Source organism: Pollicipes pollicipes, unplaced genomic scaffold (assembly GCF_011947565.3).
Source record: "Pollicipes pollicipes isolate AB1234 unplaced genomic scaffold, Ppol_2.1 Scaffold_7261;HRSCAF=8764_pilon_pilon_pilon, whole genome shotgun sequence".
NCBI lineage: Eukaryota > Metazoa > Arthropoda > Thecostraca > Pollicipedomorpha > Pollicipedidae > Pollicipes > Pollicipes pollicipes.
In genome coordinates, this window is record NW_023597054.1 from 14,968,628 (window position 1) to 14,989,053 (window position 20,426).

Consider the following 20,426-nt stretch of genomic DNA (forward strand, 5'->3'; position numbering starts at 1 on the left):
AAAGGAATGCATTCCCAGCCGACTTTCCAAGCGCCTGGTGGCAACGCGACACGATATCTAGGCAGCGCAGCAAGGCAGCTATCTCTCGAAAAATGCGGGAATGTGAGTGCGATCCCGATCTCGATCGTCGTCACGGTCCAGTCATGACTACTCCGCTTCGTGATAAAAGAGTTGCAGTACGCCGCCTGCCATGTGTTTGCTGTCGTGATTACTTTCATGGTTCTCTTGGCTTCGTACAGTGCAACAGTACCATCCGAACCGCCAAGGTCGGCATGTGTGTTTCCGTTCTATTCGCCGTGGCCGGTGGTCGTGCCGGCGTCACGTCTGGCCGCACTTTCAAGCTCACGGCGAGGCCTCACAGCATCTGCTGACGTCTGAAAAAAGGTGTGCTCTTCACACGATCACGGCGAAGCCTCGCGCCAGCATCTGCTGACGTCCGAGAAGAGGCGTGGTCTCCACACGATCACGAGACTGTATTCGATGCTCACGACGTCGAGAGCGGAGCTGACGAGCGCCGCCGCGGTGTGCTCCGCATGGCTGGGGCGGAGCACACCGCCGTGGGCGCTCGAGCGGCACGCTGGCCACTGCGGAGTGATTGACGAGCGGTGGCGCAGCCTGTGAGTGCCGCGGTCTGGCGCCGGTGGCCGCGGTAAGAAGTGCTGTCCGATGGGTCACGGAATCTGTTTCAACTGTCGGGGGTAGGATGGGCAAGAGGGTATGTTCTGAAACTGACTGGAATCCGGTCATTGTGACCTAAAGACGTCAATGGAGGCCGAGGAAATTGAGTAGGGGTGTTAGTCTCGAAAGCAATGCATTAAATCATATGTGAACAATTTTGAAACTGTTTGAGGGGTAGTTGGTATTACAAGTTCGGCAGCGGGGCCCAGACAGCGTATTAGCTCCTGTTGACAAGAAACAGAGCATCTTTTACGGACACTACAGTCACAATATTTTGCTACTATCGCGAACGGACATGTACACACACAAAATAACAAAGAAGACATTACATTAAACGTTAACAAACGTACGAAGATGTCTGAGGGTTTCAAACACTGTGCACTTGCCACTTAACATCTATGACATGTTCCCTACGAGCTCCCCGAGAGCGTGCTGCACATTTATGTTATTGACCAACACGGCTCTACAAAAAAACACGGCCGGCGTGCCCGAGTTTACCAAAATCCTGACTTCCGTGAGGATCAACAAATCACGTTACATTTGGAAAATGCGCGCACTTGCAGATAATCAAGGGTGTTCTGCACACTGCACCTGGTTTGGCTTGAAGACGGACATCCAGTTTGGTCCCTAGGCGTAAGACAACAAGCAGCATTCAGTGCAATGCTCCTCTCCAGCCCTCCTCCTCACACCAACCACTCGTTTGTGTGGAGCGAAAGCCGCTTGTCGAGAGTTGCCCAGAGTTCCCGCTGGGAGCGCTGCGGTCGGCCACAGAGGGCGCTGCAGTCGGGCGTCGAGCGCCGGCGGCATCCGTCGGCCAGTCATACGGCTGTGGGCGGCGCCTCGGCCTCCTTCCCCGTGATCGCCGCCGGCACCAGGGTCGAGTTCAGCCCAAGGTCCCCCTCCGGCGTGATGCACACGTAGAAGCGCTGCGGCCCAGCCGACGGTCAGATTCCGAGCGCACAACACGAGCGAACGGTTCACTTTGACGATAACCGGATGTGTCATCGCCATGTAACAGAAGTGCGCTGCATACCACCGCCTATTTTCAAGCGCAGGCGCACGTTTGTCAAGGAACAGTGCCTGTTACGTCCTACCGTGATGCTTTGCACTGCTCCTGCATTTTAGTTCCTTCGAATATGCGTGCACCGCCTCGTGTAGCTCGACACACCGCCCTCGAGCCGGACCTGCACCGGTCCGTGGCGCCCCTGACCTGCTTCAAAGAGCCGGGCGTGGTCAGGAACATGTAGACGATATAGGCGGGGATGCAGACGAGCGAGCTGGCCGTCATGCCCCAGCCGAGCGCGATCGACCAGCGTGGATAGACGTACTCCTTGGTGCGCAGGTCCTCGTACGTCACCAGCGAGCACACAAAGATGAACTGACGGCGGGACCAAACTGGTATTAGCGGACGAGACTGCACTGACGCCACAAATATGACCTTTGGGTGCGGAGAGGCGCTGTAGACGAAAATGGGTGTTCATGGTGGTGGATACGGGCCAACAGGTAAAACTAAAATGCTGCCACAGGGTCCGTAGGTTGAACGCCCCACAGCTGCCGAGGCGTGGAATGGTGATTGGTGACTGTTTGGAATGTGACTGTTTGAAATTGGTGACTGGAATGGTGACTGTTTACTGTCGAGGTTGTCAAGACGGAGAAGTGAGCCATTCAAACAGAAGGGAGTTCCGAGGAGAGGAAATTTTGATCTTGTACCTAAATAATGAACAAAAGTGTGGCCAAGGTAACAACAGTGCTGTCTAAAACGAGCTGAAGAGAGAGGAATCGCACTCAGCAAACAACAATAAGCTGACAAAACTGAGAGCAGCTAAATGGCGTTTGGCGAGAAAGGGTGAACCATCAAAGTTGAGTACTGTGTTCGACAAACGGAAAATAACCGTCGAAAAGGGAAACTGGATCGGGCGAAAATAAAATACGGGATGGGAACTGAAGTGGGCACTGATAAAGACTAGAAACCGACGGGTTCTGGCTAGCGTCAACAGACAAAAACCTCCGTCGCAGCGTGGAAATTGCCGACGCGTAAAAGCAGAAAGGCTGGTTGGCAAGGGAACTGTACACCATTGAACCTGTGGACGCACCTTGGTGCAAGATGCGGAAAATGTCACACACATAGAAAGGGTCTCTTGGCAGCTTGTGTCCTCGGCATAGTTAAACTGCAGAACCGTGCCCCGCTATTCTCTTATTGTGAAATTGGGTTCTTTAAGCCTATGTTCAATTACGTAGCAGGGAGGTATCTTTGAATCAATCAATGGCAATGCATGCGTATATAGGTAGAGAGAGAGAGAGAGGGGAGAGAGAGAGAGAGAGGGAGAGAGAGAGAGACGAGAGAGAGAGAGAGAGAGAGACAGAGAGAAGAGAGAGAGAGACCTATATATATATTATATATATATATAATATTATTAATATTATATTTATACACATATTATATTATATACACACATATATATATATATATATATATATATATATATATATACATATGTATACATAAGCAAATTCCCCACCAACACAAATGGTAAGAATAAGCGGGAGATCACTTACCAATAAGAACAGCGGGCTGACAAAATTCCAGCAGATGCGCCAGAATATGCCGGGGCTGGATCCAATCATCCTCTCGACATCACTCGCGAACCTGCCACGAACAACGAGTTCAGTGAGAGCTTCATGTCCGCTGTCTTCTATCGATGCCAAATGAATGCCAATAGAGAGCCGATTCAAAACCAGCAATAAATGCAATACCCGCCAGGAAGGTGTAGCTATTGGCGAACAAGAATAAAAAAACTCAAAGGTATGGTCTGTCATTTATTCATATGCCATGAGGAAGCAGACACGTATGACATATGTGCACGACGCTCCGAATCCGAAGCAGCCATGGCCTCGGAGAGAACCGGCCAATTAGAGATCGTTATTCTCCAGTTTTATGTGATCCCTTAAAAGACAGAGCACCAAGTCAATTGCAAGAGTGGGACGATTGCATGTCGCAATATAGCCAGGGAGCACCGTAGAATACTGTCTATTTGATCCCTGAATCCAGGTGGCCTTGGACCAAGACACGAGCTGAGGTTCACGCTTGGAGAGTCGTGCAGAACATCGAAGTGTAGCTAAAGATGGCCACATTGCCTTCAGATGCTCATGTGCCTAATCATGATTTTTTTTTTGTAAAAGCAAAGAGACTTGTGATAGCGCATCGAGACATTTATAGTCACTGTTTGACAAGGAACGTGTCAAGTTTCGAACATTGTAATGCACGATCGGAACTGCATTATTGAGAAATCCATTTGAAATTAGTTGTTCCAGAAGGGAATTCGCCGGCGTTCTTCACGACGATCCAGGCAGAAAACTACACTTTGGAGCATCAGGTACATATATAAAGGTTTTTTTTTGTCACATTAGACACGATCCAAACAACCTCTATTTGGAACCTCAAATCATGAAAGGCGTGAAAAATAAAGTGAAAAGCTATCTGCGCCCACCTGTTAGCGCCGTAAAACCAGCAGACGGCGACCGCCTCCACGAACACGATGAACAGCACGGATATGCCGGGGCCGTAGATCATCAGCAGGTCCACCACGTACATCCCGCCCTGAGACGGACAGACCTTGTCGCTAGCTTCTGCTCTGAGCTCAACGATGGAGGAAGCGGGGAGGCGTGATGGGTATGGCGAGAAACTGCCTCTCATACGCTTGGAAAAAATTGGCATGGCGTTGCATGGAATGAAACGCGACAAACATCGCGTTTTTCACTTGTCCTGCTCCAATTGTCTCCAGTTGTCAACGTAATTGCGGTACTGTGGGCTTTTCATGTATCACTTGCAGCTTTATAAGACAAAGTCTGGGAAAAGAAAAGGAACAGCGCGTGGAAATATGGATGCAGAACGATCCTGGTAGTTAACTCTCCCATAAACACCATTAATGATCGATGCGTCAAAACAGTTTGAACGCCGGTGTCGTTCCATATGCATAGATTTGCAGGCCAGATATAAAATGACGAAAATTATTGCAAAGTAATTCACCTGTTCGTCACTAGGTAGTTCCTTCTATGATTATTATCGGTAACTGATCAGAGAAGAAGCGGGTGCTTCGAGATGAACACAAGTCATGTGTTCCACATCACTTGAAGGACGGGCAATCTTTCGGTTCGTAAACGTTGCACGCGGGAGACTTTCAACAACCCATCCTCTCGACTTAACAGGCGCAGTACGATTTCATCGTCGCTTAATGGACTGAACCAGGAAGACCAGAAAAACACCAAGACATTCAGAGCGAGAGGATTCGAGGGGGACCGCTGGCATCAATGAAGCACAAGAAGACAGACAACAGCCCCGAAATGTCGCCAGGGGGCTTCCAGTAACGTCGCCGGACCTCGGCCACCGAGGCTGCGCCAGGTCGGCCGCGCCACTTGAGAGTCCATCAGACCGATGAAATGTTTATTTTATTGACGTCGATCCATCGGCGCGGCGGGCGGGTTTGATCGGTGGTGCGCGGCGCGCCTCGCCGACCCTCGCGGGACTCCTCCCGGCGACAATTTATGGACGGACGGCTCATTTGTGAGTCAACGGCGGGGCGCGGCAAGCACCGGCGGCCGCCCGGATCGGCCCGGGTCAGCAGGAGCGATGACCGCCGGCACTGCGCTTATCTCCGCAAGACAATACAGCGGGGCCGCGACGGGCGCACAGCGCGCTCGCAGGTGCCGGCTCGGCGCAAGGCTGGGGGAGTGGACTGTGGCGGAGTGGCAGGGTTGCGGAGTAGCGGGGCTGCGGAATGAGAAGGGTGTGCGAATGGGACGGACGTAACGTAGAAACAAGCGTGGCGTTTGTCAAGCGTAAACAAGATTATTACGGCAGCTGAAAACGGATAAATGGTGGATGAGCTGAAAGCTGCGGGAAGAAACAAGTTCTTCGATTCCCACAGTCGATACAGTATGTCGTGTTGATGGTAGATAGTGACATTGGGCTCTAAGAGCAGAACTGTTGTTCAGAAACTCCCGGAGGAATTCTGTATCAAACCCCTGTCCTGGCAAAGGCTAAACGGGGGCTCCCGCATTGTTTTCATAAATGCTTCCGCTTTCCACCACGCTGGATTTGTAAAGATACAGTGATTTAAATGAATGCGACAAGTGTTAAGTATCGTTGCTGTAGGATTGATATTATCTAGACTGGCTCAGGACCTCAGCTCCTTGGGCGCTTTCTACCTAAATGTATCAAGGGTGTATAAGAAACCTGATGTGGTGTCACGTATTTCTCAGATGTGAGAGTACCCAAATAAGATCCGTTTAGCTCTTAGGGCTAAGTGGATACGCAATTGCATGTTACTGTTTCAACAGCTCCTCTCGCAATGAAGGCAGGTATTACTAAGTTCCGGTGCTCTGGACGGTAGTCCCTGCGATCTCAAGGGTGCGGCGCATGCAGCGTCTGTTCTTCCTGTCGGTGGCTTCCGTGATGTCGAAGCGCGTGGACCATGTGATGATATCGATAAATTGGTGGCCGCTGTTGTAAAGAAGAATGGTGCTGAATGCTTTGAGTTGTTAACCGAACAATGCAATAACAGCAGTTGCGGAGGCGAAAGCATGCTTTCTATCGTGTGCGTACTTTGTGATGCACCCAACAAAACGGGGCCAGAGCCATACTTTACTCCTTCCATTTGCCTCCACCCATCTACGGCATGGTCATTTAATCATCATCATAGACCTCGGCAGACATAGGCAGACATCATCTAGTGTCTTTGTCATCACCCAATGTAACGTCATCATGATCGGCATTACATTTCTTTGCTGCGTTCTCTGGCTGTCACAAGGCGCGGTGTCAGGCTCCTTACGTATGTGGTGGTGGGGAGCGCGCAGATGTAGCAGAAGACCAGGAGGCAGCCAACGAAGATCTCGCGATGTTTGCCGAGCACGTTCGGGTATTCGTCACAGAGTCCGGTAATCATGGCCTCGAGACCATCCGAAGGTGCTGTCCAGACCTGCGGGTGGAAGAGACACTGCACTGTCCGGACGTAGTGACTTCGAGCAATCGTGGTGCTCTGTGGCAGCTCCACAGATGACCTACGACGTACGGTGAGTGATGGATAGGTACGACTCAGATACGCTTACACAGTTACGCTACAGAGTTGTGAACCGAACGTTGTGATGTAGTAAGTAAGCCCTATACGCTCAAGCAGATACGCAGATGCGCTTATACAGTTACGCTTCGGGGTTCTAGTGCTTAGCTAATGCACTTATTTCAAATTTCATAAAATCTGAGTACGTACGTTACGTTTTTTTCTCATATTGAAACGCTCTGCCTAATACCTCGATGAATTTAGATGTGCAGTTGCGTTTTTTGTGATGTAGTAAAGACCCGATGAGACCCCAAATTTGTGCGATAAACTTCTACCAACCTAGCTGTTATCAACATGAGGAAGAAGATGATGGCCCAAAAGACCGAGCCAGACATCATCGCCACCGCTCGGGATAGACTAGAAGACGAGACCTACTGACCTGTAAAGTTAAAGTATATGGGTCAGCGACTATCTAGGGACGGACGGCCCGTCCGTAGCTATCTCTCTCTCTCTCTCTCTCTTCTCTTCTCTCTCTCTCCTCTCTCCTTCTCTACTCTCCTCCTCCTCTCTCTCCTCTCTCTCTCTCTCTCTCTCTCTCTCTCTCTCTCTCTCTCTCTCTCTCTCTCTCCTCTCTCTCTCTCTCTCTCTCTCTCTCTCTCTCACACACCACACACACACACACACACCACACACACACACACACCCACAACACACACACACACACACACACACCCAACACACACACACACAAACACACCACACACACACACACACAACACACACACACACACACACACACACACCACACACACCGCACACAAACACACACACACACACACAACAGCTTAACAGAGCGATCGAACCGATGAGTGCGAGCACATTGCTACATTGTGCGAGGAGAACGGCCAGATAAGAAAACATCTGTTGATGTGCTTGTTGAAAGACGCTATGCTGAGGTAGATAAATTTCTGTATAGCTTCTCTCACCGTCCGTGCCAACCGAGTCGATGTCCTTTGTTCTGGACCGTTGCCATGTACCCTGTAAAGACAAATACATGCGTTTGCCACGGAAAGAGGGAGAGAGTAAGGGAGAGAGAGAGAGAGGGAGAGAGAAAGCGAGAGAGAGAGAGAGAGGGAGAAGGGAGGGGGAGAGAGAGAGAGACCATGGAGCAGACGAAGATGAAGACAAAAAGGGAGAGGGAGCGGGCGTGTGATTGCAGTTACGAGTGGGACTGTATGTCGAGCGAGTCTTTCCTTTACTATGAGGGGCAATGTATTAAATTTACGTAACGCGCAAGCTTTTGGCCCATTTCAACCCTCTCTTCTTTTTATTCCCTGTTTACACTAGGGCCATAACTTCATCCCCTGGTTACGGCGCATTAAATGTAACACCCAAAAACTCTCATCCGTTTCGCCCATAATCTGTCTAGACGTGCGGACACAAAAGACGAGAGTGTAGCTTCAATGAAAGGAAGCCAGCAGCACCCACCTTCAACCTTTTAAAACATGTTTCAAAGGATGCTAGCATGATTCGCAAACATACCTTAGCGTTAAGTTACGGTGTCTATAACCTACCACCCCACCACCCCCCCCCCCCCTTAGCTGCGCTTCGATCACGCTCGATCAAACGTGCCTTCTCCTCTCAGTGAAATCGTTATTTATGGGTGACCCCTAATGGTATTGTTAACTTGAACTACGGGGCTAGCACCGGCGTCGCGAGGTCAGAAAACAGCATCATCCTCGTATCCGCCGATTCATACAAATTGCAAGCTACCCGACTTGTAATTTTACTGAATTTTGCAATTTGGGCAAAACATAGCTTCACCTTTTAACATGCAAACAGATATTCACATCGCAAAAAAATGTAGAGCACGTGCCAAAAACACACCCAGATGTCGATAACGCAGCGGTCGCAGCAGGGGCGCAGTCAGAGTCCTGGTAAGTGGGAACGGGCACCGGGCTGATTAAAGGGCCTCTGATGCCGAAAGTCCCTCCCAAAATAAATCACTGGATGCGATCCACTTGGTTTTGAGGGAGCAACAATTTTCGTCGTTGTAAGATCATTTTTAACATTATTTTACTGTGACAGAAGCCATAAGTTAGTAAACTGAAGCATGCGGGCGTTAATCAACTGCACGGAATAAGCCGACAAAGCGATTGATTTTTACAATGGTCCCACTGGACTCATTCTAATCCCACAGTGTCCCAGACGCTTCGTTAGAATTGTGTTGGCCCCGTGCATGCATTGAGGACCACGGAACCGTAGGTTGTAGATCGAAATGGGTTTTAAAATTTGTATTAACGTGGCCAGCCCATGCTCGTCTGGAAATGCTCAACCTTTATTCAGAAGCGAAAACCTAGACGCCCGACATTGCAGTCTCCTTAGGCCGCGCGGTGCCGGCCCCGCGGGTACACTAGGCCGCGGGTAACGGGCGGGCGAACATGATGATGTATTTCGGTGCTGGAGCCCCTGACTAACGCAGGATGCGTTCATGTTCTCCTTGTGGACTCGCATCAAAGGTTCTGATATCTCCTTTCATGATAACAGTCCCTCTTACAAAGCAAAAGTGTTCCCCAGCCGACTTGGGGTCCCTTGCCGACACAAGACCCATGTCGGGAACTGTGGGTCCCTGATAAACACCGGGACACCGCATTGTTTCCGGGGGCCCGACCAATGTAAGTCACGGGGCCCGCCCTTGTCCCCGCTTGAGAAGTAGGTCCTCGGGGCTCAGGCCGACACAGAGCCGCCTGTTCGGTGTTCATGGTCTCTGCCCGAAAAAGAGACTGACATTGTCCAACGGAGGCACCCATCGGTGCAAGGGACCAGCTGAATGACATCTGAGGACCTGACCTTGCGGCCGCAACCCCTTAATACGACCTCCGGTCAGTCCTTTGGGCCCTTAATCGTCGGTCCCGAGAGCTCCGAAGGATGCCCCGGGACCTGAGAAGGTGGGGATGGACACATACTTCATGTGCCCATGTGCCCCCTCCCCTTTGCCCGTGCCGCTGCGTCGCAGCAATATGAGACCAATTTATTCTGATGGAGGAGAGAACGGATGACCATGTTGACAAAAGTGGGATCGACGCATACACGCTGCTAAGCACTCTGGTGCACAAGCCGTGAATGCGTTCGTCTTGGGACGTTTTTTTTAAAATAAAAAATGGACTGCGTCTCGGCTACCAAAGCCGGCAATGGCTGGCACAAACCACACGGCATAGCGGATGTACCACACACAAATCCCTGGGTGGTTTCAACATTGTAGAATCCACTGATGCTTCAGTAAAAGATACGGGACAAGCCAATGGCACGATTCCCGTCATCGCCATCGAATATCTAACTTTGAAAAGTTAGACCATGAAAACTCCTCAAGCAAGTAGCTCATTTTCTTGCAACCGATATCCACTCAGCATATTTTGTTTTTATCAAGAGTTCGGTTGAAGTCACCAAAACCTAAACAGCCGAAAATTCCTTAGTTTTTTTCAACATCAACTTTCGGACCATTTTAGGCCCAAGATCAGGCAATCTTAAAGACATGTTGTTTCCAGTCTTGTGCATGAACGCACCACTTCGTGCATACATTTATCAGTGTATCGTTACGATAATGAAATTTGTGCAAGACTTATGTACTTAACTTATCCAACGTAACTTAACTCAACTTATATAACGCACCGCCACGTGTAGGCACATTGAAAAGTTACATCAATGGATCTCTGCCTGCCGAACGAATTGAATGAGAATATTCCAGTGCAGTGACGTCTATTCGCATGTATCCTTAATGGGATGTGGACCTATATGCTCAAGTTTCTGATTGCATCTTCATTATGATAATATCTACGCCTGCTATCACATCGCTCGCCCCATACCGCGTGTTAGGAGTGACCGTTCGTGACGGTAAAATGCGCTCAATATAATGGAAAATAAATAATGGAGTTCATTACAATATAAATAGCGTAACAAGCATGTACTGTCTCTGGCAAGCGGAGCGTTTCTTGATATCAGAACATTCCTCTCAGCATCGGCATCCAGTAATGTCATTATGATATCGATAGAAAAAGAGCAACTTACCCAGAACTGAAAAGATGACGAAGCCGGCAAGGAAGCTGGTCAGACAGTTGATTGTACTCGTAATCATTGCGTCCCTGGAGAGAGGGAAAGGTGTCAACACATCATGAACAATCACGAGCAATCACATGCGCAGCGCAGCTTAGTGTCACCTCAAATGCTGCTTGTGAGACAAAGCTAGGTCCAACCTTCTTTGCTGCCATGCGGCAATATTAGAATATTTAGGGTTTCAAAAGTTCCTGAACACTTTGATAAAAGTGTTTTCTGACATGACATAAAGTATGCATTAAGTACACGTAATAACGAGCGGGCGTTTCTCATAGCCCTCCCAATGCTATCATTGTTAACGAATAGCTTATTCACGGTGCAAATATTCCTGGAAGATCGCAGGCGATGGTGGCTGGATAACCCACCTGAAGCAGTTGTTATTAAACTTGTTGTAGCTAGAGAGAGCCAGAAGTGTTCCGAAGCCGGGCCCCAGTGAGAAGAAGATCTGCGTGGCCGCATCTATCCATACCTGTCAAGATGTTCGCCTTGTAATCGCCGTGCAGTGCTTCTAGATGAACTAGCCGAATCGAATTTGCTTTGGAGGCGTACGCTTAACACCATAGAGGCTTGAACATCCGCAAAAATCATCTAAACTTCGCACTCTGGGTAAGCCGGAGGGCAGCCTACCCAGCAGCCCGAAAACGGTTTTCGTCGATTAGTGGGACAGGCAGCTTGATTTTTATGAACGCTTTTTAGATAAGCCATAAGCCGCAGTTCGGAAAGATTCCCAGTCAAGTGGAATCATTAGAAGAAATCACGGCGACTGTAACTGGATGCGTTGAGATTCTCTTGGTTAATTGCCGAAAGCGAGAATGGCTATCCTTACCTTAACGTCCTTAAGTCGGTGCCATTGGGAGTGAGATAGTATCTGATACCCATCCAGGCTCCGGCAGGGTGATCGCCGCGGAACGCAGGGTGAACAGGACCACATAGGGAACAGAGCTGTGATCCAGAAAACCACCGTGCCATGGCACGGCAGAGTGTGTGGAACTCAGTCGCGATGTTGCGTGGCGTGTGCTCAAACAGCCAACATCGGAGCGTCCTGTTCCGTTCGCAAGAAGCGTTCAGTGACCGGCTCATTTCAGCCGTTGGGCGCAAACTACCTAACAGGTTTGCATATTTTCTTCAGTGATTTTTTTCCTTGATTGATTGGTGATTGGTGATTGATTGGTGATTGATTGGTGATTGGTGATTTGGTGATTGATCACCTGATTGGTGATTCATCATAATATCTTATCTGACCTCCATCCAAGGCTCACGTGATTCTCCCCTTCCCGAGAACGTACTCTCTAACGTGTCAAGCACCTGGTATCGGTTATGCTGTGCCGCAAGACACGTGTCTTGCGGCGCAGCCGATCGCTGCAAGTCGCTTTGCCTGAGCGGGATTTCACGGGGCGGAGCGGGATGGCTTGCCGCCCCCATTATGCAAAGGCTGAGGCTATTCAACATTATTTGGCATGCGCCCGGGTGGCCGGCTGGATACCCTTCGCTCGGGTGGGGGGTCCAATTTGACGCACCTTGAGATCTCAGGAACTAGGAGGGCTAGAGACACCGAATTTACAAGGTGTGTTGGCCTGTATGAGAAACTCACTTAGGTCAAATTTTGAGGCTCCCTGTTCATAACCTTCGGGTCAAGTAAGTTCAAGAACGTTCAAACTCTAAGTTGGTCTTCAAAGTGTTCCCAGAGCCTAGATACCTGCTCGAAGCAAAAAATTAAATGCTCATTCAAGCTAAGCGAACTTGTTTGACCTTTCTAAGGCCATGGTGGCCAAAGGCACGGAGGACTGTTTTGAGTTTTTTTATTCGAATCAGCGGCAAAGATTACGCTGGGCAGTATGTTTCTAAAAAACGAAATGTTGATCTGGGTCATTTAAGACAATGATCTATTCTGGTCCTTAAGAAGTCCATGTAATATATCTAGTGTGGCTCCTGTTATCAATACATTCAAGATGGGCACCAGAAACTGCCTCGTACGGCAAGCTTTATGTAAATGAACCGGTTGGTTTTGATCGTGGTCTGACCTTTATATCTGATCCTAGGTCAATGGAATTTGGTGATGCGATTGTTGCGTAGCCTAAGGAAGTAGCTTAGGCATGTTTAGCTTCGTCTAAAACTCCGCTGTTCCACCAGATTGAACGAACCCCTAGAAATTGTCTTCGCTGAATCAATTGTCTGACTTCGACCTGCCGTAGGTCAGCAACCTTACAAGGTACAAATATGTTTTTGGCACCACACGATCCGCTATTCAACTGTCTACTGCTACGAAAAATTTGTCGGGCTACCCCGCGCCATTTAGAAACCATTCCGGATAATCCCCCAGGGGTTGATTTGACCCCCGCCTTAGCGTGTGGGGGTCAAATTGGTCAAATGGGGGTCAAGGTAGCGTCAAACAGCGGATGTGTTAATGAGACTGAGGCTAGCAGTGCCTTGGGATCGTTCTCGCAGCGCTTATGCAAAAACTTTTAAATACAATACGAATCATTTTCTTTCGGGGCGGCGTGATCTGCCTTTGTGGGAGCTGAGCCAGACGCCTGGGTCGAGACCACTACGCCTGGGAACCTGCAACTGGGGTGCGTCTGGAACACGTGCCGTGTGCTTACCAGACCCCTGGATCCAAAGCAGTGCCACCGGTACATGGCTTGCTTGTGGGAACAGCGCACGGTGCCCCGGGCCCGGTCTGCCTCTGGAGTTCTTTGACCAGGTTATTGAGGTATATTTATTCCTATGGAACGTCATGACATTTTCAGGCGTAGCGTTCAGTTTTGCTATAACGGTGGAAGTCTCCATATCTTCAGCGGCTCGAGCTCTCTAGAGTTCTACAATGTGCTCACTTCTCCGTTCTACCATGGAGCTCAGGGGTATTGAGAAAGAAAAAGATGACAAGTGAGCATGGGCTAATATTTTGGAAAATTGAATGCTTCATTAAAGAACCGGGATAGCTATCCCAACCTCGCGATGCCAAAATGCTGCACCAATGTAACGGCACTGCGCGTGCTCCTGCTGGCCGAAATTACGCGCTAAGTCATGTTTCGGCTGGAAAATTGGTGGTGACGACACAGACGCTTCTTGGAACGTGTTGTCGTTTGGATTAATGCCAGGCGCGAGTAACAATGCAGTTAACGCACCATTAAAACCCAATTACTAACTAACTTACTCGAATCAATGGCAAAACCAGCCTACGCACATGGCACATCTCATCTACTTCAGCTCTCATCCACCGTCCTTGTTACCTTTCCTGTGCTCTTCACGCCCTTCCACAAGGAGAAGTAGACCAGCACGAAAACAGCCAGCAGAGAGACAGCCAGCGGCCACTTGACCGACCCTAGATCGTTGATTCCGTCCGCTTTCTGAACTTCCAATACAGCGTAGCTGAAATGTCACACGAATGCGTCGTAGCCCGAAGTACCATTTCCTCTCCAGTTTCCGTCCCGGTCAACTTCAATTTTCAGCGTTCATCGGCTGTGACACCTATCAGAATAGATCCTGCTCGCGCCACAAGGTTCGGACAGAAAGCTCACCTGCAAAAAATCCTCAGGGTGATATGGCATTAGACTACCCCTGAATGGCAAGGGACGCCTTACGATAGATCAGTACTGCACGATGCACGACTTGCAAGCAGATATATCCCGCATGATCAAATTAGGGGCCTGTACTGATTGTAGATCTGCGCATAGACCGCAGTCCGGCGTTAGGGCTCCGAATTCCGTCACATACGACACCCCCACAGAGAACGGGTGGGTGCGGGCTCACTGGAAGTACTCGTAGGCGGGGCTGGTGGCGTTGCCGTCCGGCGGCGGCCAGCTCTCGTTGAGTGGCGTCTGTCGACAGCGGGCCGTGTTCCAGGCGTTCTGGCAGCGCGTCCACGGCAGCTCGTTACGGAAGCTTTGCACCAGGTAGTAGACCGACCACGCCAGCACCGTGTTGTAGCACATGGCCATGTAGATGTCGATGATGCAGATGGCGTAGCCGATGCCTGCCCGGCAGGGGAGTAGATGGACGTAGGAATTGAGTGGGGTTTCTGTGTTAGCTGCACTGCTGAACAACAGATGTGATCGACAGTTGACGTATGCTGCAAGAGTCACCCAGAACATTTAATGAACAGGTGGAGCTGCGAATAAAGGATTGAAATTTTGGAATGGTTGATGCATTTGGATATTAATGTTTTGTGTTCAGAGCAAATCCACCTGACTCGCAACGATTACGCCATTGCGTAGGAATAAGAATTTATGCACGGCGCCGCCGTCGTGTACCTCACAACCCTCAGCGCGAGCCTGTACGCGTCGCCCGGCGAGCCACAAGTGTCGCTGGCGCGGCACGCTCAACACCCCAGGCGACGGGCCTCCCAGCGGGGCCAATCGGTCACGGCTGGGGAGGCCGGCGGCGCTCGGAGCACCATTACCCGGCCGGGGCCGAGCCGGAGCGTGCCGGCGGCGCCGCGGGGAGCGCCGATGACGTCCTGCGCCGAGCGGCTAACGACCGGGCTCGATGGCGTCGAAGGACGCGCCGAGATTGGCGCCGATGATAAATGATGACGCCACTTTCGAGGTAATCGGGGAAAAATGGACGCATCCACGGGACGGGAGGCCATCAAGGAAAGGTGAAATTAAGCAGGGTGGTGATGGACATTGCGATGCGTCAGTGGCCTTCATTTCGTTAACGACATTGCATTCGCTGCAGGATGGGGACCTTGTGCCCTTACGGCAGCGCAGTGCCTGCTATATCGGTCTCGTTGTTCGGGTTAATTTAGTACAGGGTTAAAAGCTCAAGCACTGGCACGATGGCAGATGAAGTGCACACTATCTACTATCGATATAAACTTCCTTTTACCGGACAGAACGTCAACGTACTTCAACAACACGCTTGCTCCCAATGCTGTATTGCAAACTAGATGAGTCTAGGTACTAACTAGATGATTCCCCATATGGTAAAATATTAAACAACAGTTGATTCTCTTAAATATATGGTCTCCCCATTTTCCTAATTTTAATCACCATCCCAGCTGAGACGGTCAAAACTGTGGCAATCTTCTGCAGTATCACCGTGTCGGCCTACCTTCCAGAGCCGGACAGATCTCCTCCCAGAGAGTGAGTCGGCGTACCTTTCAGAGCCGGACAGATCTTCTCCCAGAGTGAGTCGGCCTACCTTCCAGAGCCGGACAGATCTTCTCCCAGAGTGAGTCGGCCTACCTTCCAGGGCCGGACAGATCTTCTCCCCAGAGTGAGTCGGCATACCTTCCAGAGCCGGACAGATCTTCTTCCAGAGAGTGAGTCGGCATACCTCCAGAGCCGGGCAGATGTTCTCCCAGAGAGTGAGTCGGCGTACCTTTCAGAGCCGGACAGATCTTCTTCCAGAGAGTGAGTCGGCGTACCTTCCAGAGCCGGACAGATCTCCTCCCAGAGAGTGAGTCGGCGTACCTTCCAGAGCCGGACAGATGCTCTCCCAGAGAGTGAGTCGGCGTACCTTTCAGAGCCGGACAGATCTTCTCCCAGAGTGAGTCGGCCTACCTTCCAGAGCCGGACAGATCTTCTCCCAGAGAGTGAGTCGGCGTACCTTTCAGAGCCGGACAGATCTTCTTCCAGAGAGTGAGTCGGCATACCTTCCAGAGCCGGGCAGATGTTCTCCCAGAGAGTGAGTCGGCGTACCTTTCAGAGCCGGACAGATCTTCTTCCAGAGAGTGAGTCGGCGTACCTTCCAGAGCCGGACAGATCTCCTCCCAGAGAGTGAGCCGGCGTACCTTTCAGAGCCGGACAGATCTCCTCCCAGAGAGTGAGTCGGCGTACCTTCCAGAGCCGGGCAGATGTTCTCCCAGAGAGTGAGTCGGCGTACCTTCCAGAGCCGGACAGATCTCCTCCCAGAGAGTGAGTCGGCGTACCTTTCAGAGCCGGACAGATCTCCTCCCAGAGAGTGAGTCGGCGTACCTTCCAGAGCCGGACAGATGCTCTCCCAGAGAGTGAGTCGGCGTACCTTTCAGAGCCGGACAGATCTTCTTCCAGAGAGTGAGTCGGCGTACCTTCCAGAGCCGGACAGATCTCCTCCCAGAGAGTGAGTCGGCGTACCTTCCAGAGCCGGACAGATGTTCTCCCAGAGAGTGAGTCGGCGTACTTCCAGAGCCGGACAGATGTTCTCCCAGAGAGTGAGTCGGCGTACCTTCCAGAGCCGGACAGATGTTCTCCCAGAGGGTGAGTCGGCATACCTTTCAGAGCCGAGACAGATCTCCTCCCAGAGAGTGAGTCGGCGGTACCTTCCAGAGCCGGACAGATGTTCTCCCAGAGAGTGAGTCGGCGTACCTTTCAGAGTCGGACAGATCTTCTTCCAGAGAGTGAGTCGCGTACCTTTCAGAGCCGGACAGATCTTCTCCCAGAGAGTGAGTCGACGTACCTTTCAGAGCCGGACAGATGTTCTCCCAGAGAGTGAGTCGGCGAACCTTTCAGAGCGGACAGATCTTCTTCCAGAGAGTGAGTCGGCGTACCTTTCAGAGCCGGACAGATCTTCTCCCAGAGGTGAGTCGGCGTACCTTTCAGAGCCGGACAGATCTTCTCCAGAGAGTGAGTCGGCGTACCTTCCAGAGCCGGACAGATCTTCTCCCAGAGAGGGAGTCGGCGTACCTTCCAGAGCCGGACAGATCTTCTCCCAGAGAGTGAGTCGGCGTACCTTTCAGAGCCGGCCAGATCTTCTCCCAGAGAGTGAGTCGGCGTACCTTTCAGAGCCGGACAGATCTTCTTCCAGAGAGTGAGTCGGCGTACCTTTCAGAGCCGGACAGATCTCTTCCAGAGGGTGAGTCGGCGTACATTTCAGAGCCGGACAGATCTTCTTCCGAGAGTGAGTCGGCGTACCTTTCAGAGCCGGACAGTCTTCTCCCAGAGAGTGAGTCGGCATACCTTCCAGAGCCGGCAGATGTTCTCCCAGAGAGTGAGTCGGCGTACCTTCCAGAGCCGGACAGATCTTCTCCCAGGAGAGTGAGTCGGCATACCTCCAGAGCCGGGCAGATGTTCTCCCAGAGAGTGAGTCGGCGACCTTCCAGAGCCGGACAGATCTTCTCCCAGAGAGTGAGTCGGCGTACCTTTCAGAGCCGGACAGATCTTCTTCCAGAAGAGTGAGTCGGCGTACCTTTCAAAGCCGGACAGATCTTCTTCCAGAGAGTGAGTCGGCGTACCTTTCAGAGCCGGACAGATCTTCTTCCAGAGAGTGAGTCGGCGTCCCTTCCAGGGCCGGACAGATCTTCTTCCAGAGAGTGAGTCGGCGTACCTTTCAGAGCCGGACAGATCTTCTTCCAGAGGGTTGAGCAGCCGCTGCGATGGTACTGGCCGAGAGCTAGCTCCATGTAGAAGAGCGGAAGGCCGCCGAAGATCAGCATGATCAGGTACGGGATCAAGAACGCACCTGCCATGTAAAAGTCTGTAAATTTGGGTGGTAAAGGTGCGGGAGCTATCGCGCTGTATCGATCTTTGGGTGGTTGGGACTTCCCCAACATTTGGGATAATGTAGCACTTAGCTAATGGGCGAAGGTCAGGATGAGGAACTCGTCGGCCAGCACCAACGCTAAGCAGTGCTTGGTGTGTGGGGCCTGGCCCCACCACCCGATCGTGGCACTTAGGGGTCAACGGCAGAATTTTGCGACGGAAGCTTAACAAGACATATTGTTCCGCACGGTTCGTCCTGCCCTCTGACGTCAACCAAATTTTTCGCGTGGTCACTGCCACCGGCTGCGCGCCACTTCGGTCAAGTGCAAACAGCGAGCGTCTAAATCGACTTGAACCCATCCCGCCACGACAGGGTGGATCGGAAGACAGGCGCTCTAACCAGCTGAGCTATCCCACGGAAGCAGTTGCCGCGAGAAATTATCTCAGTCAAGGATGAGAGTACTGGATAAAATCGCACAGAAAACTCCAGTGAGGACCTGTTGAGATGAAATTGTTAAATTGTGTTATGTTAAATGATAGTTAACGTGGGGGCTTCCTCGGCTGTCATAACACGTTCTCCTTCGGCCTGCTAATATTGTAGCCAAACATCGGCTATCTCCAGTATGTAACACTTAATGCCCCCGAAAAAGGTCGTAACTTTTTCTGGCTTGCCTCCGATAAATCATACTGTAAACCGTTCCTGGCTCGTGCAGTGTGCCAAACTTTGTTTGGAAAACGCTAATTTGATAGTCAGGAAAAATCATCAAACTTCAGCACTCCAGGTGGAACGGTTGGTAATGAGATAGGAAAAGCTAGAGATTAACGAGTCGTTCACGCATAAAAACGACGCGAAGGCGTCACAGCCTGGAGGGGGACAAGGCGTCATAGCTTGGAGGCAGCATAGCATCATAGCCTGGAGGGGACATAGCGTCATAACCTGGAGGAGGCATAGCGTCATAGCCCGGAGGAGGCATAGGGCCATAGCCTGGAGGGGACGTAGCACCATAGCCTGGGGACATAGCGTCATGGCTCGGAGGGGACACAGCCTTATAGCCTATGTCGAAATAACCCATCCTACAAAAGGTCGGCAAGGGCTCCTTGACATCTGTCGTATTGGCAAAACGCTCGTTTAGTTTGCACAGGTTGTTCAGACCCCAAGCCGCTCTCATGACGGCTGCACGGCCCATACGACAGTTGCGCGGGTTGTTCGGGTCCCCCTTACTGCCCACATGACGTTGCACGGCCCATGTGACAGCTGCACGGGTTGTTCGGGTCCCCTAGCTGCCCACATGACGGCACATAAACAGCACTCCACGAGTATTGGAATTAGGATGAGCGAGACCAGATATCCTCGAGCTCCCTAGGTTTTCTGACGTCTTTGTATTAATATTTAAAGCAAATCTAGGGCAAAATGAATAATACATCGGACGATCCGGACGAACCCTGGAGATCCAAAGGGCTCCAAAAGAGGCAAAGGCCAACTTTTGTCACAATCGGTGTCGAGCGGCCCTGCCCCTGTCGCTAACCCCACGCCACTGACCGCCGCCGTTCTTGTAGCAGATGTAGGGGAAGCGCCATACGTTGCCGAGGTCGACGGCGAAACCCGATGACAGCGAGCAGAAATTCGACCTTCTGTCCCAGGTCTCGCGGGTTGGGGCGGCGTCCGCTGCCTTGATCAGGGCGCCGGGCTCGGCTGCAGCGGCGGCGGCAGCGGCGGCGGCGGCGGCGGCGGCGGGCGGCGGCGTCGGCCGGCGGGCGTGCGCGTCGGCGGGGCCGGCCTCCGTGTAGCGCGGCCAGGGCACGCTGGGCCGCGGCGGCGGCGGCCGCGCGCCGGCGCCGGCCGCCATCGCGCTCAGCAGCGCGGCCGTCAGCGGCGCGCCCGGCCGCGGCGGCGCGGCGCGGCAGCGCCCCACATGGCTGCGACGAGGGCAGAGTCAGGAGTAGCGACGACGACCAGCTGTCCGCAGCGGGGTAAAGGTCAGGAGGTACAGCGGCGCAGATCAGGTCAGGTGGCGCAGCGGTACCCGCATGCCTGCAGCAGTTCTGAGGTCGGCAAGCGCAGGCGGTACCCTGCATGCCTGCAACAGGCTGGGGCCGGCAGGCGCAGGCTGTACCCTGCATGTCTACAGCAACTGGGGTCAGAAGCGCAGGCGCTACCCGCATGTCTGCAGGAGGCTGGGGCCGG

The 20,426-nt window shown here is 51.7% G+C and overlaps 1 protein-coding gene across 1 annotated transcript; it reads right to left on the bottom strand.

The window, feature by feature from the left end:
• Nucleotides 1-1,186: 1,186 nt before the first annotated feature.
• Nucleotides 1,187-19,860, bottom strand: LOC119111093 (sodium-dependent serotonin transporter-like). The gene is made up of 13 exons (XM_037234918.1): nucleotides 19,782-19,860; nucleotides 18,087-18,221; nucleotides 14,592-14,814; nucleotides 14,072-14,210; nucleotides 11,668-11,709; nucleotides 11,207-11,310; nucleotides 10,797-10,870; nucleotides 7,718-7,769; nucleotides 6,507-6,735; nucleotides 4,167-4,276; nucleotides 3,235-3,325; nucleotides 1,889-2,056; nucleotides 1,187-1,604 (listed from the first exon to the last, which is right to left on the bottom strand). The coding sequence occupies exons 2-13, from the start codon at nucleotides 18,193-18,195 to the stop codon at nucleotides 1,497-1,499; spliced, it is 1,449 nt and encodes a 482-aa protein (XP_037090813.1). The 5' UTR covers nucleotides 18,196-18,221; nucleotides 19,782-19,860; the 3' UTR covers nucleotides 1,187-1,496.
• Nucleotides 19,861-20,426: the final 566 nt, after the last annotated feature.